This window comes from Somniosus microcephalus, chromosome 18 (genome assembly GCF_052327205.1).
Source record: "Somniosus microcephalus isolate GS21.2 chromosome 18, FLI_Smic_1.0, whole genome shotgun sequence".
NCBI lineage: Eukaryota > Metazoa > Chordata > Chondrichthyes > Squaliformes > Somniosidae > Somniosus > Somniosus microcephalus.
In genome coordinates this window covers 49008051-49032017 of record NC_141004.1, presented here as the reverse complement: position 1 = coordinate 49032017, position 23967 = coordinate 49008051, and the positions used below count along the sequence as shown (strand labels likewise).

The 23967-nt window shown below is 44.4% G+C and overlaps 1 protein-coding gene across 8 annotated transcripts in view; it reads right to left on the bottom strand.

Annotated features, from left to right (window-relative positions):
• LOC147105264 (neuron navigator 1-like) overlaps positions 1-23967 on the bottom strand; it is a 632986-nt gene that overhangs the window by 89636 nt on the left and 519383 nt on the right. For all 8 annotated transcript variants that reach the window (XR_015081721.1, XM_086011440.1, XM_086011441.1 and 5 more), the window contains one exon: positions 14483-14604. Coding sequence is in view for 7 of the 8 variants with exons in the window: in XM_086011440.1 (XP_085867566.1) it covers positions 14483-14604 (122 nt within the window). In the remaining variant the exon portion in view is untranslated. The remainder of the gene's footprint in view (positions 1-14482; positions 14605-23967) is intronic.

Genomic DNA, 23967 nt, shown 5'->3' with positions numbered 1-23967 from the left:
CCTTGAATTTAATTACAACTTTTCCCTCAAAAAATGCATCTTCCCTAAATATGTGGCGAGGCAATAGAGTATATTACATTAATAAATAATAAACACCAAATTATAATGTATGTTTTGCAAATGGCATTAAAAATAAAACTTGCTTGAAATAAACGGGCATCCTAACCAATACGGGAATGAATTTTCTGCCAAAGCAAATTATAATACCTTGTCTAACATTCCATTTTGTCAAATGCATATAATCAGATAAATGTGAACAGCAACAGAGAAAAACACAAGTAGAATGCCAAGATGACAATGGGCGAGTTGAAAAAAATGGTACGTTCAACCCTAAACATGCCTTCAAGATTTTCCTCATACCCAAATGATTCTTCTGTTTAAAATTTTTATAGCAGCATTAACAATTCTACTGAATTGGGTGAACTGAATTGGCGCATTACTGTGCCGAGTAGCAAATGAGAGGGAAAAAAGATTTTATCTTCATGAACAATTTTACAATTACTGTTTGTGGGGGAGTAATGAGTGAAATCATCTGCCCGACAACAAAGCAGATGGTCAATCCCGGGTGCACTTTTAAAAGTACCGTGAGGGTCACGTTTTGGGATATTTGATCATTAGCTACAAAAGGTCTGGGTATGATTTATATTCAAGTATTACTTTTAAGTTAAATTCAGTTCACATAAAGCCAGAACCAGGGAGGGGGGGGGGGGGGGAGGAGGAAAGATATGTATTGAAACCAAGGCAAATGGATCAAACTTCAAATCAAACAATGGAAGTCCATTTAGACTTTCCTGTGAACCATCCGGACTCATTGTGTTGGGATCACTCTATTCATTTTGAGTGCAGTGGGTTATAATTGCTTCGGGCTTCCATCCAGGAGGCACTGGCCGGTTTAATTAACAGCTCTGAAAACCAACCCCCAGACAGGGAAGGAGTCAGAGATCAAACGGTCAACTTCCTGTCCAGGAAGAGACATTGTCAGTGAGTCAATTCAACAAAAGGCTGCTGAGGCAGACAGGTAGGAGACAAGCTTCCATTAAGACGAGGGCTGGACAGATTCAGTGATAAGGCTGACCAGGACAAGTTAAGTTAGCCTAATAGGATAGTGTAGCATGCTTTGTTGTTTTATATGTTACGGGAAGTGTCACAAAAGAAGTTAAACAGTTGGAATTACTACTCTGTTCAGTCAATTATAATCTATGAAGTAAAAAACAGCTTCTTGATTTTTTCATTGACTTTGTTTGACCAGAGTGTTTGTCAGTTCCACCTCTCGGAGGATTGGTGAAACGCACATGGTTTATAGGCGAGATTATGGTATCCAGGTTAACATCGAGCTTTTATTGCTACAGTCCAAGACAAGCCATTGCAATATTGGGTAATAAAGGTAAACTTCATGATTGTAAGGGATACAGAATCTGCCTACGCGAGACCATTGATGCTGATTCTGAGGAAAGACTCAGAGCAGACCTGAACTTTGTTAGTGAGATTACATTTATTTGGGAGAAATTTTCAAAAGATTTGCGTCTATAGAGGGAGATTTGTGGAATTTATTAATTCCACACAATAATTCTCGTGAGAATTTTGTTGGGCAGGCAATAATTTTAAAAACAATTAGGTTGTAAAATTATTTCATGAGCTGCCTGTAAACCATCCTAACTAAATGCCCATACTTTACTAAGACTGCAAAACTGACACTGTGTTGTTTTGAGGTTCGCATAAATAAAATTAACTCAAAATTTATTATAATAAATAAATTTGAAGCCTGATTATACAATTCATTACAAAATCTCAACTCAAGATTAGAAAATGAGATTTTTACATTTGTCCACGAGATTGAAGTATATAGGCACACGTGTACAGCTCAGTTTCCAAGAAAATCCAAGATATGACATCCGACGCAAGTACTGGGATGCGTCCACCAGGAATCAACACCACTGACCGCAGTGGACTTTCTGGAGACAGGGGGAGGTCCCCAAGTTGAATACAAATAACGGGTGCCCACACCACTAGGGGCACACTTCAGATGCCACAAAATGTGGAAGATTGTGCCCGCTCAGGGGAGTCCAAAGCTTCCCCCCCCACCTACCCACCCTAGAAATGCATACAGTAACTCATCGGCCCCCTTTACAAGAGAGATGACAAATCCCAAAATTTTCCAACATCTTTGGATGTTGAACATTCTTTCCTCTCCATTGAAATGTACACAGCCCTTCCAACACACCGACACCACATCTCACATAAATGCAAAGCAAACTCCCTCTCTAGAATTTAAATATCAAACCTCAGCTCCATGGAGTGACTGCAACCAACCACCCACAATGGAACAACATGCTCAATCTTACAATACAACCTAGCAGCACACCCAGCATCTGAACAACATTTCAGGTATCAGCTCACCATTCAGTACATTAATCACTCCAATTCATAATAAGCTTAATTATTCACTAAAATTTAAAAATTAGTGACTCACTAAATTAATCAGTTACTCGCTATGTGTAGCTTAATTCATTTCATTAATTTACCAACTGCATCTCATTATTAATTACCACAGTTATAAAAATCCAAATTTGCAACACATTTTATAAACATTCAATTCGTTATCAAACTTAATTAACACATTCACACACAGAAATTACAACATGAAAACGGGCCAGTCAGCTCAACTAGTACATTTGGTGTTCATCCTCCCAACGAGCAGTCTTATTCCCATGTGCCCACCCTCTTCCCATATTCCTTTTCCTTCAAGCACCTATCTCACCTATTCTTCAATGTTGACATGATGTCTGTTTCAATTACTAATCATCAGTCCATTCCACAGCCTTACAACCTCCATGTAAAAAAGTTTCTCTTGCTCGCTATCCTAACACTCTTACCTTGTACATGATCCATGTACCCTCAATAATTTGAAACAGTTTTTATCTACTCTGTCCTATCTCTTCATAATTTTAAACATCTCCATCAAATTGTCTAATTCAGTAATCACACCCTCCAGCCCTAATTTTCTAACCATCAGCAAAACACAGGTGAGGTATTTAGAAACCCCATGTTTGCTTCAAAATTCAACTTGTGTATTTCAGAACAGAATCCTATGAGACATTGCCCACTTCCAACCACTCCGAGAAACTGCATTTACTCTCTGTTTCCTCACTACTAAACAGTTTTTACTCCAATTTTCTACCTTTGTCCTAATTCGATACCTCTTACTCTTCTCCAATACCTCCTGTGTAGCACCTTCTCAAAGGCTTTCTGAAAGTCCACGTACACCACATCCACTGCATTTCTCCGATCCACAATATCGGTCAGCTCCTCAAAAGACTCATCAGATTTATCAAGCACAATCGTCCTTTATGAAATCCATGTTGGCTGCTGCTAATTAATTTCTCTTCATCTAGCTATTTCATCTTTAATTAAAGATTCCAAAACTTTCCCTAGCACAGATGTTAGACTAACTGGCCGATAATAACCCAGGGTCAGCTTTGTTTCCCTTTTTGCAAATGGGTATTACATCAACAACTCTCCAGTCCTCTGGCACATAGCCACTCCCAATAGAACCCTGAAATATGATCTTTTAGGACCATAGCTATTTCTTCCCCCATTTCCCTCAGATGTATCTGGTCAAGTCCTGGCACTTGGTTCTCCTTCAACTTTACTAACTGCTCTAAAATTTCTATTTATTCATTATGGGGTGAAGTTTCTGCTTGGTGCAATTGGCGATTCCGGCGCAAATTGCACCCAAAATACGGTATTAGGTGGGGTCAGACTAAGAGCGAATACATGAAGGTCTAAGATAGGTTTGCAGTGCGTGTGTGTGAATGCACAAAGTGTGGTGAGCTGCAGGCGCAAACAGACACATGGGAATATGATGTCGTGGCAATAACGGAGGCCTGGCTCAAAAAAGGGCAGGATTGGGTACTAAATATTTCTGGATATAAGGGGCTAGATTTTCATGGAGCCGTCAGGCAGGATTTCAGGCGTGTGGGGGAGGGGGGGGGGAATCCCGAATTTGGGGGTCCCGACACCATCCTGCCCAAAACCCCGCCCCATGTAAGTTTCAGGGGCGGCAGGTAGCCGCCCTGCACTGGGACCCGCCGAAACCAGGCGGGAAGGGAGTAGTGCAAATTAACTGCCTGTTAACAGGTAGTTAACAGGCAGTTTTTAGCCTAATCCCTATTTTGAGGGGTTTTGTGTGGGTTTCCCGACGGCTCCAAACCACGCCAGGTTAGAGCAGGCGGGCCGTCAGGTTGAAGGAGTTGCAGGGGTCGCGATGTCGGCGCTCAGGTGAGTGATGGGTGCATGAGTGTAAAGGTAAGTGTGTTTGGTGTGTCTAAAGTGTGTAAAGAACTTTTACTTACCTGTACTTACCTTCACAGCCTTTCTTCCTGTAGCCGTCGGGAGCCCATCACTCAGCCGGTACTTAAAGCTGAATGACTGCAATCTGTGAAAAGTGACAGCCTTCAGCTTTGAGTGCTGGTAAGAGTTCTAACTGAGTCTGTGCAGAATGACTCATGGTAGAACTCAGACTGTCAGTGTTTGACAGCTTCAAACAGCTGTGAAACACTGATATTTCATCTGTCAAGAACTCTTGACAGATGAAATTTCTGTCTGTGATGTCACCTGTTGCCGGGTGGCCCTTAATTGGCCTGCTGAGCCCGCTGGGCGATCTCAACAAGGTCAATCAAGGGAAAATTGCGCGGATTGGCCGGACGTCGAAGTAGGCGGGTCAAAAACCCGAAAGGGGAAGTCCCGCCTTCTTCCCGACAGGTTCGGGAAAATCTACCCCAAGGTGTTCAGGAAAGATAGGGAAGGAAAGAAAGGAGGTGGGGTGGCAGTATTGATTAAGGAGAATATTACAGCGCTGGAGAGAGAGGATGTCCTGGAGGGGTTAAGGACAGAATCTATATTATTTCTCAACTCTAAACAAAGAGGTGCCATTACACTACTAGGTCTATTCTATAGGCCGTCAACTAGTGGGAAGGATGTAGAGGAGCAAATTTGCACGGAAATTACAGAGGTGCAAGAACTATAGAGTAGTGATAATGGGGACTTCAACTATCCTAATATAGATTGGGATATTAATAGTGTAAAGGGCAGAGAAGAGGAAGAATTTCTGAAGTGTGTTCAGGAGAACTTTCTTGATCAGTACGTTTCCAGCCGAATGAGGAAAGAGGCATTGCTGGATCTGGTTCTGGGGAATGAGGTGGGTCAAGTAGAGCAAGTGTCAGTAGGCACAAGCCACTCCTCAATCACCCCTAACAGCCCTTCTCCTTCGCCTGGCACCTTCCCGTGCAAGCGCAGGAGATACATGCCCTTTTACCTCCTCCCTTCCCACTGTCCAGGGCCCCAAACACCCCTTCCAGGTGAAACAGTAATTTACTTGTACTTCTTGCAATTTAATATACTGTATTCGCTGCTCACGATGTGGTCTCCTCTACATTGGGGAGACCAAACGCAGATTGGGCGACCGCTTTGCGGAATTCCTCCGTTCAGTCCGTAAGGGTGACCCCGAGCTTCCGATCGCCTGTCACTTTAATTCTCCGCTTCACTCCCACTCTGATCTCTTTGTCCTCAGCCTATTACATTGTTCCAATGATGCTCAACGTAAGCTCGAGGAACAGCACCTCATCTTTCGATTAGGCACTTTACAGCCTTCTGGACTCAACATCGATTTCAACAATTTCAGATAATAATCCCTGCCCCCATTTTTCATGCTGTATGATTTTGCCATTCCCATTTGCAACATTATATCTTTCCTGCCTCTTACATAAGCACAGTATGTTCTTTCAATTCCTTCCTCCCCTCCTAAACCACCCCCCTGTCTCTGCACCTGCTTAATATGTTCCATCTCCAGCTTTTTCCAGTTCTGATGAAGGGTCCCAGACCTGAAACGTTAACTCTGTTTCTCTCTCCACGGATGCTGCCTGGCCTGCTGAGTATTTCCAGCATTTTCTGTTGTTATTTCAGATTTCCAGCATCCGCAGTATTTTGCTATTATATTACTTTATAAAACACTGGTTCGGCCTCAACTGGAGTATTGTGTCCAATTCTGGACACCACACTTTAGGAAGGATATGAAGGCCTTAGAGAGAGTGCAGAAAAGATTTACAAGAATGGTTCCAAGGGTGAGGGACTTCAGTTACATGGATAGACTGGAGAAGCTGGGGTTGTTCTCCTTAGAGCAGAGAAAGTTGAGAGGAGACTTGATAGAGGTGTTCAAAATCATGAGGGGTCTGGACAGAGTAGATAGAGAGAGTAACTGTTCCCATTGGCAGAAGGGTCGAGAACCAGAGGTCACCGATTTAAGGTGATTGGCAGAAGAACCAAAGGTGACATGAGGAAAAACTTTTTTACGCAGCGAGTGGTTAGGATCTTGAATGCACTGCCTGAAAGGGTGGTGGAGGCAGATTCAATCATGGCTTTCAAAAGGGATTTGGGTAAGTACCGGAAGGAAAAAAATTTGCAGGGCTACGGGGAAAGGGCGGGGGAGTGGGGCTAGCTGAAGTGTTCTTGCAGAGAGTCGGCACGGGCTTGACAGGCCGAACGACCTCCTTCTGTGCTGTAACCATTCTATGATTCTATAATTGCACTCATTTTGAAAAGTGTTTCCCCCTCCCCACCCAGAGTTTCTGCTCACCATTTGCATATTGCTAAATGCGAAATCTGCCGTGAACCGGCACAATCGGGCAGCGTTTTAAAACGTAATTAAAAAAAAGAATTTGCTTTAAAAATATTCCTTGATATATTTAGGAGTGGTAACTTGGTAAAGTTTGATTAATACAGCTGAAAATAGGTTTATCACAAAAAATAAGCATTTTAAATCACAGTGTCAATCCACCACCTGTGAGTAACCTGATTTGATTACTGGAAATGACTTTTAAAGTATATACAAACTATTTTGTTAGATTGGGTTACAGTAGTCAGTTCCTTATTTACTCATTCAAAACCTTTCAAAACATACCTATTAGTGTCCTTGCGCCCAAAGGTTCCAGCTTAATTTTTGTAGCCTTCAAATGAGCGCAATTAGCAGAAACTCCCAATGGTGATTAATTCACCCTGGGGACGTGGCCAGATTTGTGGGCGAGGGCCTGCTTCTAGTACGAAGTTTTTAAAACTAGCGCAAAAGATTGTGGAAACCCGAGTTCCACTAAATGCAATTTGTACTTAAAATTCCACGATCTTTTGCGCCAGTTACACTGATATTGGCCGAATTGCACTGGAAAAACCAGTGCAATCGAGCAGAAACTCCAGACCTATATATTTATTCTCAACATTGCAATCTCCTTTTTCAAAATTATCCCATGGCTGATCCACAGTCCCATGTGCCAGTTTATCTTTCTACCTCACCTCATCTTTCTAAAATCTGCATTATTCCAATCTGGTGCCCTTGGTTTTGTACTAACTTATCACTTTTCAATTTAGACATTAAACCTCATTACATTATGAGGTGTGATTTTAGGGTGACGGATTTCCCGGACCGGCAGCGGGTGGTGCTGCCTTCCAAATTTTCATGGTTAGGCCTCATTTCCGAATCGCAGTTTGAGCAGCCTGTCAATCATAGAGGGATGACATGCCGACGGCTCCAGCGTGGCACACAGCTGCTGCAGGTAACTCTTACCTGTATCTGCAACACGTTACTGGAAGTTTCTCATGAAAATCTGGCTTTGAATAGTTCTAATCCCATACCCTCATCATTTCTCCCACCCACCCCTTTACTCCCATCATGTCCCGACCTCATCGCCCTCCCATTACTCGCTCCACTTCCCCTCTGCCTGTCCTCACCTTCCACCCTTCCCTCCTATCGATTTCCTTAGAGGGGCTTGGCACTGTTTTAAAATTAACTTGCTTGTTTTCTTTTAAGTGTTAAGACTTTAAATATAAAACTCCTTTTTCTCCAATTTTACCCAGAAGCAATATTATGAGAGATCCACTAATATACTAAAAAGTTGTATTATTTTTAAATAAAATGTTTTGAATAAAGTGGTCATTTATGCAAAATAAATCACTTACCTTATAGTTTGATAACTAAATTAGATTTCTGACATTTGTGAATATTATGGTCAATACCACACAGTGATTCATATTGCAAACATACTTGTTCTCACCATATATTCTATTCATTTAATCTTAACCGTTGCTATCACTGTAATTGTATACTTGGCTACAACCAGGAACTGCTCAAAAGTTCTGGGAAATTCAGTCTTCAATTCTCAAGGAGGATGCAAAACAAAAAGAATCCAGTTTTAATCTCATTTTTTTAATTTTCAGAATCAAACATTCATGACAGCCCTATTTGTGAAATTATCTTAAACAGCAAAGAGAGTGCAACGAATAGTTCATTACTGAAATATCCAGTTCACTCTGTTTACAATGATACTAATGGATGCATATTGTTCATATACATATTGTTGATACCTACCCTTAAAGCACGTGTTATGAAGTACAATCACATTATAATTGTTTTAATTTCAAAATGCAATAATGTGTAGTTAAAATTAGTAACTTGCAGTCCTGCCAATTCCAACAAGTGATACTGGATGGTATAATAAAAATTTTGCAAAAATAAGTTAGTTACAAAACACAGACTACAATGAAACTACTACAATACACAAATGTCAAGAGTTAATAAATCATGAGGACATGCATCGCTGCTGAATTGTGAAAGTAAGTAACAGTGCTTTAAGAGTCTGGATGGGTCTGATGGATTCAGATGTCAGTGGATGGCACTGATCCACATTGGATGTAATATGTGATTTCCTCGCACGGTTGACATATTGAGAGCACTTACCTCATAAACCTGAAAAAAAGTTTGTGTCAGCATGGGAGGAAAAACAAAGCAATACTTGTTACCTTTCCATGTACTTTAGTAATCCAGCTCTCATGATTTTTGGAATATGAAATTAAAATGTGTCTAATGTAATTTCAAATGCAAAATGTTTACTCTAATAACACATCTATTTTCCTGAACAATATCAACCATATTTTTTTAATTTGCAGTGGTCCATTTTTGTGATGTATATTACAAAATTATTTAGTTACTAATGACTGCATTGCAAACACAATTAATCTTAGAGATTTAAAGAAAAGTTGAATTGATATTTAAACTTCATAACGGCAGTTTCTAAATGGCAACTGTGATTGGAAGGACCTATTGGCATTTGCTAGAAATCAGCAAAATCACTTGTGTTCAAACCAGATCATTGCACAGCTTAGATCCCAAATTAATAAAATCTCAAACAAATCACATTTTCACAAAGGGTGGTAATGTCAATATTGAAGTACCAGCATCAGTACGCCTTTTAGAATTTTACAAGAGATTGTTCTAATTCAAAGTGAGTTCAAAAACCTAAGGGGGAGATATTTTTCTGGGTCTGTGCCAAGATCTACTGGATCATTTGGCATATCAGAAAATCAGACAGATCAGAGCCTCCATTTAAATGAATAAATGGGAAATCGGACAGGTTCCTTTACAGGCGTGTGCTCCAACCCACTCGATTTTCTGATATTTGCTGTGCCCATGTGATCCACTGCATCTGGTACAGACCTAGGAAAATCTCCTCAATATAGTTTATCCAGTGAGTGCCAGTAAAATCAACATTAGCAATGGCTAGGAGGAGTTAATGGGCAGAACAGTGTCATGAAGCTGAATTAACGTGTACAGTCCAAGGTAATATACCTTGTATTAACAATCTTTGCTGAAGTTACTTTAGCGCTCTCACATTGCTGGGAAAAGTAATTCTGAGCTAGTAACCCATAATTCCCCACAAGCCCATCTCGGGATGCAGCTGCAAGCATCCATTGTTTAAACAAGCAACAACAATGAGAGAAAGAAAATCAGGAAGGGTGTCAAATGTTAGTGACAGTTCAGTTTGGGCTTCTGCATGAAGGTTTGGAAAAGCACACCAAAGTTTGCCTTGGGTGCTCCAGGTCAAACTTTAATATTCAGTCTCCTCATTGGCTGGAAAACCTGACTTTTGGAAACAGTCTTAAGCCAATCAGGTACTACATTTTATGTACATGGGGCTTAGGTGAAAGCAGAAAAATAGGCAGAATTTTGTTTTTAAAGAGTAAAAAGGAGTAAGGCAGGCAGAACATAAATACATTTTTAATGAAATTTTGAAGTCATTTTGGTATTGCATTTATATTAGAATCAAGTAGCTATGTTTGACAGCTAAGTAGCATTGCTGCAGTATTAGAGCATTTTCAACCTCATGGTGTGTAAGCCGAGATCTTGAGGGGAAAAAAAGGCTGGGAAGTACAGGGAGAATTTTTGGAGCTTCTGAAAGGCAAAAAGAATATATCTTGCTGTATGGCTTTGCTAATATTAGCAAATATATAGATAACTGTAAAAAAAAAGTATATTTAAAATGAATAATCACAAATAATGTATCTATAATTCCTGCTGGTATCACTGGTGTGTCTAGTTTGCAGTTAGCAGTTGCACAGCAGACAAGACTACTGTTTATTCACATCTACTTCTTTATTAAAGTGAGTGAACTAAGGAATTTCATCCACATATTATTTTCATCAAAATAAAACCAGTTTGTTCCAAGCTAAAGACTCCCCTTTCCTCTGAGGCAGCACTCAAGCACACACCAGTAAATTACAAATTCCTGGTTTATTAGTACCCCAACATATGATTACTGCTAAACTTCTGAGGAAGGATCCATACTCAGAATGATCGGCTGAGCATTTCCAGCATTTTGTGTTTTTATTTCACATTTCTATTTTGCTTTTTGGTGATTCTGATATTCTTTTTGCTTTCCTATTCGCCCTATGCTATGCCGCTATAGTTTAATCCAATTTATTTAAATGAACCACAGTATTTTTAGGATGGTGCTAGTATAAATTTTACTCATTTTTGTCTAATAATCTATCAAAGCCAGATATAGAATGCTATTTCAGTTATCAATTATATATTTTGCAACATCACATAAAATGTTCATTAGAAAGTATAATTTTTTTTTAAGCATTAACTTCTGTGCTTTACTTTCTTATTTTAAGCAGCGAAAGCAATTGAGTTACTTTAGAAAACCATGACAAATCTATTGTGACAACAAGAATCAATTTTAATTGACTGCAGTAAGACATCAGTTTTCATACCATAGCTGTGGACAATAACCTTAGAAAGAGTTTAAGGTTTCTATGGGAATGGCATCAGTTGTAGTGACTGGAACTAATTTAGCAGCTTCTTGGCCCCAGAATTACCCCATTCCCATACACAATTCATTTGTTGCAGAGCTATTTTAAATGTCTTGCTCTGTGACAGGCTATTGTCTAAAATAAATAGGTTTTAATCAATTTAAGTTTCCTCATATTATCAGGTCAACTGGCTTATGGAATATTTTTCATAATACATTCGTCTGTTATATCAATACATTTCACTGCAAAACATCCACACTTCAGCAAAATTAATAGTTCACTTTTTTAAGCACAAGGAAAGAAATACTTAAATTAGTAGCATCTATTGCAAGCCTTAAAGTAGGGAGGCAGAAGAAGAAAGGCAAGTAAAAGATTATAAACCTTAAAAGAAAGCAAAAAAATGTTCAAAAGATAGAAGAGTAAAATTCAAGGTTAATAAAGATAGTGACAAGAAATATTAGCAGGGAAAAAGGGACAATAGAATGAGCACAGATAAAGTGATATATAAAATTGTGTTTTAAATGTTTAATTTAGTTGTTTGGACTTAATATTACAGTATTAAAGGTATTGCTGATGTTTGAGTAACTTTATTACTGTAATCTTCTTCTTCTTCTTCTTCTTAGGCAGTCCCTCGGAACCAAGGATGACTTGCTTCCACATTAAAAATGAGTTCGCAGGTGACTGATGAGTCCAAGGCGGGACCGACAGTCTCTGTCACAGGTGGGGCGGACGGTGGTTAAAGGGGCGAGTGGGTAGGGTGCTTGGGTTGACGTGCGCTCCTTGCGCTGTCTGCGCTTGGCTTCCACTTGCTCCCGGCGAAGAGACTCAAGGTGTTCGGTGCCTTCCCAGATGCTTTTCCTCCACTTTGTGCGGTCTTGGGCCAGGGATTCACAGGTGTCGGTGGGGAGGTTACATTTTTTCAAGGAGGCTTTGAGGGTGTCCTTGAAGCGTTTCCTCTGCCCACCTGGGGCTCTCTTGCCGTGCCGGAGCTCAGAGTAGAGCGCTTGTTTTGGGAGTCTCGTATTGGGCATGCGGACAACGTGACCCGTCCATCGGAGCTGATCGAGCGTGGTCAAAACTTCGATGCTGGGAATGTTGGCCTTAGCAAGAACACTAACGTTGGTGCGCCTATCCTGCCAATGGATTTGCAGGATCTTGCGGAGGCAGCACTGGTGGTACCTCTCCAGTGCTTTGAGGTGCCTGCTGTACATGGTCCATGTCTCTGAGGCATACAGCAGGGCGGGTATCACTACTGCTCTGTAGAGCATGAGCTTAGTGCCAGATTTAAGGTCCTGGTCTTCAAACACTCTCTTCCTCAGGTTGCTGCACTGGCACACTGAAGGCGGTGTTGGACTTCGTCGTCGACGTCTGCCCTTGTTGACAGTAGGCTCCCGAGGTATGGAAAGTGGTCCACGTTGTCCAAGGCCTTGTCGTGGATTTTGATAATCGGGGGCAGTGCTGTGTGGCAGATGTTTAGTGTAAGGCCCATGCTCTTGTACGCTTCGGTGAAGGTGTTGACGATGGTTTGAAGTTCGACCTCTGAGTGAGCGCAGACGCAAGGGTCGTCTGCATACTGTAATTCGGCAACAGAGGATGGGACGACCTTGGATCTGGACTGGAGGCGGCGGAGGTTGAACAGTTTCCCGTTTGTTCTGTAAATTAGCTCCACTCCAGTGGGGAGCTTACTGAGGGTGAGATGGAGCATTGCAGCAAGGATTATCATTTTCAGTGCTGCAGTCTGAAGGACGCAAAGTTTTTTTTAAAGTGGGCCAGGAACCTAGGAGTTTCTGGATAGTCTAACAGTTAATCCTATATATTTTGAAAAATGGGTGATTTAACAAATATAATTGAAATGTTTAATTTATCATTGAAATGTTTAATTAAGGGTCTTTGAGTTTTCTGTCTTGATGGGCTACATAATGCATATCAGGGCGCCACATATAAAATTTAAATCAATGTTCCCATTAATTTGAAAACACGTCAAGTAGATGATACCAACACATTTAAGTGCTCTGATCCAGGATTTCTCCACCAATGAAGCAACAGCGCTAAAAACAACCAGATCCAATCCTTCATGCCCACAAGATTCAAACAGAGCAAATAATACAAGTGCAAAAAGAATTGTATTGCCTCGGCTCTGAGGGCTGCATGTGGACCAAAAGCCGCAGGTGAACACAATGGGTTAATTTATTAGTTGAAATGCAAAAAGTTAGAGTTATCTCTATTGCTGTGTAGGGGCTGATCCTGCAACTGAGAGCTCCCAGTGAGGCGTGGCGCTGGCAGCAAGTGTAGGCCCACAGCCTGTGATTTTCCATCCATTAATCAGCCCTATAGTTTTGAGCTGGGGAAAATACAAATGTAATTATTTCCCCCGCAAAAGGTTATCTTCAGCGGATAAATTCAACAATCTCACACCCACAGCAGAGAGCAGCACTTGAAGGGAATGTGGGTCAGAGTATCAATGCTACAGCATTGTAGCCCTATCACCCACTTACGTGCTCTTCGAGTGCAGCTCACTACTGGGAGTGTTGGGTTGGTGAGTTTACCTTTAGTTTTCTGGGCCGTGCCTGTGACATTATCAAAAACATACTCTGGTTCTAACATGAATGATTCTACTGCAAAAAGTTTAACCTTTGAAGCTTTGTTGGTCTCAACAGTAGAGTGCAATAATCAAAACAAACCCTAGTGCTACAGAATAGAGGCTGGTGGTAGGAGTCTGGGAACAAGGGTATGCTTTCAGTTGTAGGTGAATGTGTACAAGGAGCGAGATAGCCAAGATGGATAATAAGAAATAAAAGCTTTCACAGTGATATCAAACACACATTTGAATTTATTAGCAGGGCGGTGTTGTGTCTACTTCAAATCCTGACAGCGAAAACTAAACAAAGGGTCTCAACGCAGTAGTTGACATACGACAGGAAACTTTCATTTAACCGGAGGTTAAATGTCCGGAAAGCTCTATCTACCGGCAAAATTCAGGAGCCGTTTCCGATAAGTTTTTTTACTTCTCGTTGCTTTTTTTTCCAGTCAGGCTCTGCAAGGTCTAGCTGAAGCTGTTGCTTAGCTACAGAGAAGCTTTTAAGCTGCGGCCGACTGTTTTGAAGCTGTTGCTAAGCAACAGGGTTTGTTGATTCACACGGAGCTGAAAAGCTCCGTATGTTTTAGCATTAGCGCTGGTTTCTACGGCAGTTTTGATGGGACGGCACCAGCTCGGTCCCGTCAGTGCCGGATACCAGAAAGTTTCCTGTATACTCTCTTTTTAACTTAAGTGTAAAATTGTAAGTGTCAAGAGACAGGTATCAAGTGTATCACATTTGACTGTCATGCAAATGAAAGCATAACCTACCCAGCTTTTCTTTTTCTTCTTTTTGGCATCAGCGTCTTTCCCACTCCCAATGCTAGAATGGCTTGTTATGCTGTTGAGGCTGGAGATACTGTCTGATGAATTCTGCCTCTTTATACGTAATTCTGTTAAATGAGACAATGCAACGTAAGCACATTACACAGCTATCAGATGATACAATGGATCTGTTTTAAGATAAAGTTCTAATATTTCTCATCTATGCTTCATTTTATGTTTGTAATTTTATCAAAAACCTGGGGAAACTTCTTAAATCAAAAATCACAATTAATTAACATTTTCTGTAAGATCAGTCTATATACTAACAGAATTGGTCCAGGAAGCCAGATTTCACTGTTGGTGACTTGCATTCCTAAAATATTTTAGCTAATTACCCAAGATGATCAAATAATTCACACTCAGCCAAAATATACCAGATTGCTATTTGTAGTGTTTCTCATCACCAAAGGCTGTGATTTTTGAGCAAGATTTTCTGTGGTTGCTATGTGTAGTGACATATTAAGCATAGTGGGAAGATTTCCTTTGTTTGCGATTTCCAGCTAAATTGCAACCACATACTAAGGATCTATTATAACAGAAATAGTAAACATAGGAAAGCATCTCATAGGCCTTGATATCAACACCACCACGATGGGCGAGAGGTGGTCGGGGGAGGTTAAAGACTTAAATATGGGAAACGCATCTCCAACACAATGCGCCTGTGCAAGACGGTGGTGGATATCGAGGCTTCCATGTGTCCCACAGTGGAGAGGTGGGACACTTCATTAACATATTTAAATAGGGCTCCCACAGTGCACTTGGAAGACCAATTTAAAATTTGCTGCTGTTGCGCAGGTTTCCCAGGGATCAGGAAACCCGGCAGTGAAAGGGAGCTGCCGGCTCCACAAGGCAAGTGCTTTTTACAACACTCCTTGTGGGCTAGGAGGAGCAGTAGTGCTCCCCCAGCCCCTTAAGGAAGCCTTCGGCCGCCTCCCTGCCCCAATGGCCTGTCTCCCTCCAGCCTCGTGCCTTGCCGCCACGATCTCCAACCTTACCCCTGTCGCGATCTCCGACCTCCTCTCCCCACCCCCTCGCCACGATGGCCAATCTCCCCCCCCCCCCCACTGGATTGCCAGGAACCGTCCGCAAGGGTCCACGGCTGCGGCCACCTGCCATTGGTTTTGCCTCCCATCCACTGGCCAGGCTGACAATTTGTCCGACTGCCAGGCGTGAAACGGAGCAAGAAAATGTTAATGAGGCCCTGCCGTTAAGTTCGGGCAGGACCTGCGCGCCCCCGGCTTTGCTGGGTTCTTCGGCCTCTCCCGCACCCTCCACGTAAATATGGTTGGTAAATAAAATTGCTACACTTAAAAAAATATATTTTTCATTGGTGTTGAGCTGCAAAGAGACGAGCCATATAATTTATACAATTAATTAGCTTGTAAGCACATTAATCAAATACTTTTGTTTGAGAAGCACATTTCAGTAGCAACTGAAAGTGCAAAGAAAGATAAGACTGGTTCTGGCCATTTCCCCCAGTCCTCCCATATTATGCAGGTTATAAAAAGGGCAACATCAAGGTTATAAAGATATGAAATGGTGCAATCTTTCTAAAAACTATTACTAATAGTGTGAGTAGTACTGTAAAGGTAAACCCAAAAATCTGCATTCAAACTTCAAAAAGAAACATCAAGGGCTGGATTTTCATTCAGCAGTCGGGAAGGAGGCGGGACTACAACTTTCGGGTTTTAGTCCCGCCTCCATTGACGTCCGGCCAATCCACGCGATTTTCCCTTGATTGACCTTGTTGAGCCTGCCCAGCGGGCTCAGCAGGCCAATTAAGGGCCACCCGGCAACAGGTGACGTCACAGACTGAAATTTCATCTGTCAAAACCCCGCCCCACATAAGTTTCAGGGGCGGCGGGTACCCGCCCCAACCAGGCGGGAAGGGATTAGTGCCAATTAACTGCCTGTTAACAGGTAGTTAACAGGCAGTTTTTAGCCTAATCCCTATTTTGAGGGGTTTCCTGTGGGTTTCCCGACGGCTCCAAACCACGCCAGGTTGGAGCGGCGGGCCGTCGGGTTGAAGGAGTTGGAGGGGTCGCGATGTCGGCGCTCAGGTGAGTGATGGGTGCATGAGTGTAAAGGTAAGTGTGTTTGGTGTGTCTAAAGTGTGTAAAGAACTTTTACTTACCTGTATTACCTTAACAGCCTTTCTTCCTGTAGCCGTCGGGAGCTGCATCACTCAGCCGGAACCTAAAGCTAAATGGCTGCGATCTATGAGAAGTGACAGCCTTCAGCTTTGAGTGCCGGTGACAGTTTTAAATGAGTCTGTGCAGAATGACTCATGTCAGAACTCAGAGTGTCAGTGTTTCACAGCTTCAAACAGCTGTGAAGCACTGATATTTCATCCGTCAAGATCTCGACAGATGAAATTGCAGTCTGTGACGTCACCTGTTGCCGGGTGGCCCTTAATTGGCCTGCTGAGCCCGCTGGGCGGGCTCAACAAGGTCAATCAAGGGAAAATCGTGCAGATTGGCCAGACGTCGAAGTAGGCGGGTCTAAAACCCGAAAGGGGAAGTCCCGTCTTCTTCCCGACAGGTTCGGCAAAATCTACCCCCGACAGTCTGACTTCTAACCTGAGTCCTTCTACGCAGACTCAGTTAGAACTCTCACCGGCACTGAAAGCTGAAGGCCGTCACTTTCGACAGATCGCAGCCATTTGGCTTTCAGTGCCGGCTGAGTGATGGACTCCCGACGCCTAGAGGAAGAAAGGCTGTTAAGTTAAGTACAGGTAATTTAAACTTCTTTAGACACACCAAACACACTTACCTTTACACTCATGCACCCATCACTCACCTGAACACCGACATCATGACCCCTCCAACTCCTTCAACCCGACGGCCCGCCTGCTCTAACCTGGCGTGGTTTGGAGCCGTCGGGAATCCCACACGACACCCCTCAAAATAGGGATTAGGCTAAAAACTACCTGTTAACAGGCAGTTAATTGGCACTAATACCTTCCCGCCTCGGGTCGGTGGGTCCCAGTGCGGGGCAGGTACCCGCCTCCTCTGAAACTTGCGTGGAGGCGGGTTTTGGGCGGGATGGTGTTGGGACCCCCGAATTCGGGATTTTTGCCCCCCGCACGCCTAAAAGCCAGCCTCACGGCACACTGAAAATCTGGTCCCAACTTTCCACTCTCAGTGGCAAGGCTAACAATCATATTTGACTGACGAAAATCTTCTCTATGCTCGGAATGTAAGAAATCTGGAAAAATGCACATCCAGTCATAGTAAACATCCTGTATAAATTGAACCAGTTAAAATTTCTGAGTCGTGCCTCACAATTTCTCTTGTATATGTTGCAATTACTGTGAGCTTCCCAGTGATTTACGGACAATATTCAATTCTGCTTCTTAACACAGAATTACAACATAGAATCTGTCTGTTTGGCCCAGTCAGTGTTGGGCCGCGATTTTGCAGACCGAGGCGGGTCCGGGGTGGCCGGGGTCGGTGTCGCGGTCCAGCTCGCACTCTCCAAGTGATTTTACATTGACTGAACTTGTTAAGCCCACCCAGCGAGGTTCCCGGCCAATTAAAAGGAAGCGGGTCTGATGACGTCATTTGATGACGCGTCATCAGCCAGTTTCCTTAAAGGGACCACGGCCAAATTGATTTTGACAGTTGTGCTGTCAGTGTTCTACAGCATTGAGGTGCTGCAAACACTGATAAGCACGGCACAAAGGTGCACAGCTACACCCAGACTCTCCCATGACTCCATCCATATGCTTATGGAGGGAGCCATAGCATGCAGGGAGGTTCTCTTCCCTTCCAATGGGTGGAAGACACCTCCCCAGGAGACCAATGCAGCCTGGTTGCACATTGCACAGGAGGACACAAGCAGGGGTGTCGTCAGGAGGACCAGGCTGCAGCGGTGCAACCTTTTCAATGATCTCAGTAGATCATGAAACATTATTGCCAAGTCACGCTCGACCTCATCCTGCTGTGCCACTCATCACATCCCCATCACTCTGCCTTTCCTACCCTGCTCCTGCACATCTTTGTTCACACCAACTTATCTTGCACCTCCATCCATCCCTCTCTATCTACATTATCACTTCTCCATCTCACTAGCCACCCCTCACAATCACCCTCATCCTAGTCCAATCATACCAACTAACAACACACAAGGGTAGGCACTTGGGTGTTTTAGCCAATGTTCATGTGAAGTTTCTGTTAATGTGCAGTCAAACATTGAAATCTTTACTTTGCGTTCTTGGACAGATTTGTGTGCACATTTGGAAGTGGTTTAGTGAGTTGCAGTGAATGGTGAGACATAACGGTAGCCCTGCAATGGTGATGAGTGTGAAAGGAATGGCTTAGACATTGTAGGGATGCTTTAGGGTGCTGGTGTGGGGTGGTGCCAACCTGGCGCATCAAGTGGCAGCCAGGGTGTACAGCGTCAAGTGAAGTAAATCTGGCCATGGTGAGGCCATCGCTGGTGTCCCGGGCAGCAATGTGCTCGGGTGCTGATGCCCTGTGTCCTGTGCAGCATCAGGTGGAGATTGTGGAAAAGGTTGGTGTTTTTGTTGGTATGCCTGGTGATGCTGGTTTTGGGGCTGATCATGGTGGGATTCTGAGGACCAAGGTGAGATTTTTTCAAGGGCACCGATGCTGATGTAATAGATGGCAGGTGAACTTGAGATGACAGAAGCGATCTGTCAATGGTGAGAGAGGTTGCTTCAAGGAGGATAGAGAGTTTACTCCAAACACTTCCAAATTGCATACAACTCAAAAGTGTCTTCCAAATCCTGAAGGCTCAAGCTTCTGACATTGGAAAGTGAACATCTGTGAAATGGTAGCTTTTATACCAATTTTGCAGCCGTCACTTATTCACAGCAATGCAGAGTAATAGAGAACCCGACAAACTTACCTGACCTGATCCCCGAATGACGGGAACCTCGTGGAAAAGTTAGAAAAAATGGCTAGAAGGTGGTAAAATGCTGTTCAACTACCTTTAAAGACCCTCTTAACTATCTCAATTGGCTGACCCGCCACTTAGTGCCAGGTCTGCAAAGCGCAGGCAGACCCCACACTTGGGAAACTGACACGGAGGCGGGCTCAGAGCGGGATCCCGACTTGCAGGCAATCTTAGATTTTGACAGCGGACCTGCCTCCGAACTCGCCCTCCGAGTGCCGGCAAAATTCCAGCCTTGGTGCTAATCCTCCACATGAGCAGCAGTCCTAATCCACTCTGCCCACCTTGTTCACATACTCTTTTATTCTGCTTTTTTTAATCCTCCTATCTAACCTATTCTTAAATGATGACATTCTCTCTGCTCCTAGTGCATTCCACAGCCTTATATCCTCTGCGTATAGCTCTTATATTTGCTCCTATCTATGTCCTCTCATTCTAGATCCTTCAAATCACTGGAAACAATCTGTTTCTTTCTACTAAATCACATTCCTTCACAATGTTAAACAACTATCAACTCACCCCATAATTTCCTTTGTACTAACAAAAGCAGACCCGATTTTCAAGTTTTTATTTGTAATTGTGTTTCCTCATTCCAGATATCATCCCAAAGAATCTGTGCTGCACCCTTTCTATTGCCTCAACAACATTCCTATAGTGTGGAACCCACAACTGCACACAATACTCCAACTGTGGTCTTACCAAGCTTTTATATAGATTCACCAATACATTTCAATATACCTCTTGCTATAAAACCCATTGCTCCATTAGCATCGTTATGGTTTTATCCACTTGAGATGCTGCTTTTAATGTTTTGTGAACCCAAACTCCAAATCCCTCTGCTCTTCAGTACAGGTAGACTATCCTTTATCCGAAAACCTCAGGACCAGCCGTGTTTCGGTTTTCGGAAAATTTCGGATTTCGGAAGGTATTTTATAAGACTGGGAAATTTGTCGGGGGTGGGTCGGCGGGGGTCGGGGGTCCGCGGGGGGGGGTCGGCGGGGTGTCGGGGGTCGTCGGGGGGTTGTCGGGGGTCCGCGGGAGTCGGGGTCGGCGGGGGGGTCGGCGGGGGGGGTCGGCGGGAGTCGGGGTCGGCGGGGGGGTCGGCGTCGGCGGGGGGTTCGGGGTCGGCGGGGGGGTTGGCGGGGGGTCGGCGGCAGGGGTCGGGGTCGTGCGCCACTCTGGTCATGTCGTGCGCACGACTTACGCTGAACGAAAAAACCTTCAGTTTTTAGAGGGTTTCGGTTTTCGGAAGTTCGGATAAAAGGTAGTCTACCTGTATCACTCAGCTTTCCCTGAAACAAAGTATAATTCTTAGCTCACATGTACTGACATTGAATTCTATATGTCACTTTCTCCCATTCCACCATGTTAATAATATCCCCTTGCAGCTTCTTTTGGTCCTCAGAATTATTTACCATGCCACCTATTTTCACTAATGTCCTTTAGGGAAGGAAATCTGCCGTCCTTACCTGGTCTGGCCTATATGTGACTCCAGACCCACAGCCATGTGGTTGATGCTTAACTGCCCTCTGAAATGGCCTAGCAAGCCACTCAGTTGTAACAAACTGCTACAAGAAACAAGAATAAAAAAACCAGACGGACCACCCAGAATCGACCTCTGCTCCGGCTTCGGATACGACAATGGCACACCCAGCCACGTCAACCCTGCAAAGTCCTCCTCACTAACATCTGGGGACTTGTGCCAAAATTGGGAGAGCTATCCCACAGACTAGTCAACAGCCTGACATAGTCATACTCACAGAATCATACCTTTCAGCCAATGTCCCAGACTCTTCCATTACCATCCCTGGGTATGTCCTGTCCCGTCCCACTGGCAAGACAGAACCACCAGAGGTGGTGCCACAGTGGTATACAGTTGGGAGGGAGTGGCCCTGGGAGTCCTCAACACTGACTCCGGACCCCATTAAGTCTCATGGCTTCAAGTCAAGCAGGGGCAAGGAAACCTCCTGCTGATTACCACCTACCGCCCTCCCTCAGCTGAAGAATCAGTACTCCTCCATGTTGAACACCACTTGGAAGAAGCACTGAGAGTAGCAAGGGCACAGAATGTACTCTGGGTGGGGGACTTCAATGTCAATCACCAAGGGTGGCGCAGTAGTACTGACCGAGCCCTGAAGGACACAACTGCCAGTCTGGACCTGCGACAGGAGGTGAGAGAGCCAACACGAGGGAAAAACCTACTTGACCTCGTCCTCACCAATCTACCTGTCGCAGATGCATCTGTCCATGACTGTATTGGTAGCAGTGACCACCGTACAAGTCCTTGAATCCTTGAGACGAAGTCTCATCGTCGCACTGAGGACACCCTCCATCGTGTTGTGTGGCACTACAACCATGTTAAATGGGATAGATTCAGAACAGATCTAGCAGCTCAAAACTGGGCATCTATGAGGCATTGTGGGCCATCAGCAGCAGCAGAATTGTATTCCACCACAATCTGTAATCTCATGGCCCGGTACACCCCTCACTCTACCATTAGTGCAAATGTCACAACAGGGGAGAGAGTGTGCACCAAGGTTCTCTGATGCAGCACTGGGTGCCTTGGTGCAGGAGGTGGAAAGGAGGAGGGAGGTCATATTTCCACAGGAGGCCAGAAGACATATCCCTCACTCTACCATTACCATCAAGCCAGGGGACCAACCCTGGTTCAATAAGGAGTGTAGAAGAGCATGCCAGGAGCAGCACCAGGTGTACCTAAAAATGAGGAGCCAACCTGGGGAAGCTGCAAAACAGGACTACATGCATGCTAAACATCGGAAGCAGCATGCTATAGACAGGGCTAAGTGATCCCACAACCAATGAATCAGATGAAAACTCTGCAGTCCAATGATGGTGGACCATTAAACAAGTGACGGGAGGAGGAGGCTCCATGAACGTCACCATCTTCAATGATGGCGGAGCCCAGCACGCGAGTGCAAAGGACAAGGCTGAAGCATTTGCAACCATCTTCAGCCAGAAGTGCAAAGTGGATGATCCATATCGGCCTCCTTCTGAGGTACCAACCATCACAGTAGCCAGTCTTCAGCCAATTCGATTTACTATCTGATGTAATATCAAGAAACGGCTGAGCACACTGGATACAGCAAAGGCTATGGGCCCTGGCACCATCCCGGCTGTAATGCTGAAGACTTGTGCTCCAGAACTTCCGTGCCTCTAGCCAAGCTGTTCCAGTACAGCTACAACACTGGCATCTATCCAACAATGTGGAAAACTGCTCAGGTATGTCCTGTATACAAAAAGCAGGAGAAATCCAATCCGGCCATTGCCGCCCCATCAGTCTACTCTCAATCATCAGCAAAGTGATAAAAGGTGTGTCGACAGTGCTATCAAGCGGTGCTTACTCACCAATAATCTGCTCACCGATGTTCAGTTTGGGTCCTGCCATTACTATCGCCGAATTCCCCCAACATCAACATCCTGGGGGGTCACCATTGACCAGAAACTTAACTGGACCAGCCACATAAATACTGTGGCTACAAGAGCAGGTCAGAGACTGGGGCCTAGAAATTCAGTTGTTTGCGCCAGCCGCTAGCACCTTAGGAGGAGATGTGGGGCGCTAGGCGGCTAGCGGCCGGGCGCAGCGCGATCTGCGCCTCTCCCCAACTTCAGTAAAGATTTAGCAGCGGCGCAAAGCCTTTGCGCGTGCTCAGCTGCGCGCGCAGATCCTGACGTCATTTCATCGTGCAACGCCCTTTGTGTGCCCCAAACCGGAAATTCAGTGGCGCCGGCCTATTGTGCGCCTGGCACCCCTAGCGACTGGTAGAGGGGAACGGTTCCCAGTCGCTGCGGGGCGCGGGGGGCGCAAATTAAAGGGCACTCCTCCTGCAGTAGAAAAGGCAGCCATTTTGCAACACTCCTTCTTTGTGAGAGACGGATCTTTGCAGAGAGACAAAGGTAGAGAGCTTTCTGGTTTGGCTCAACACTCGCACAGGTACTTGTGGCTTCAGGCCACAGCTTTGCACTTGTCTTTAACTTCAGAGCCATCTCATTGATTGGAAACGTATAATGGGGGCTGCAATGGGTGCAAACGTTGGCCTTCTCCATTGCATTCAAAGGGCTCAGAGACGCCGTGAGAGATTGGCAGTCATGGCCAGACGGAGAGGGGGCAACAGGCGTCGGCAAAGGAGGCCTTACCCACCCAGGGTATACCGCCAGCAGTTCTCATATCTGAACATGTCTGACGAGCAGTGTGTTCGGAGGCTGCGATTCCGAAGGGCGGTGGTCACTGAGATCTGCCACCTGCTTCGCGGAGATCTGCAGCCACATCTGAGGAGCAGGACGTCTCTGTCGGTGGCAGTGAAGGTGACGGTGTCTCTCAACTTCTATGCCACCGGCTCTTTCCAATCCGCTGCTGGGGACATTTCCAACATCTCCCAGTTTGCCGTACATTGCTGCATCTGCCAGGTGACCAGTGCCCTTTTCAGAAGGAGACGTCAGTTCATCTCCTTCTCCATGGCCCTTGTCAAGCAGCAACAGCGTGCAATGGGCTTTGC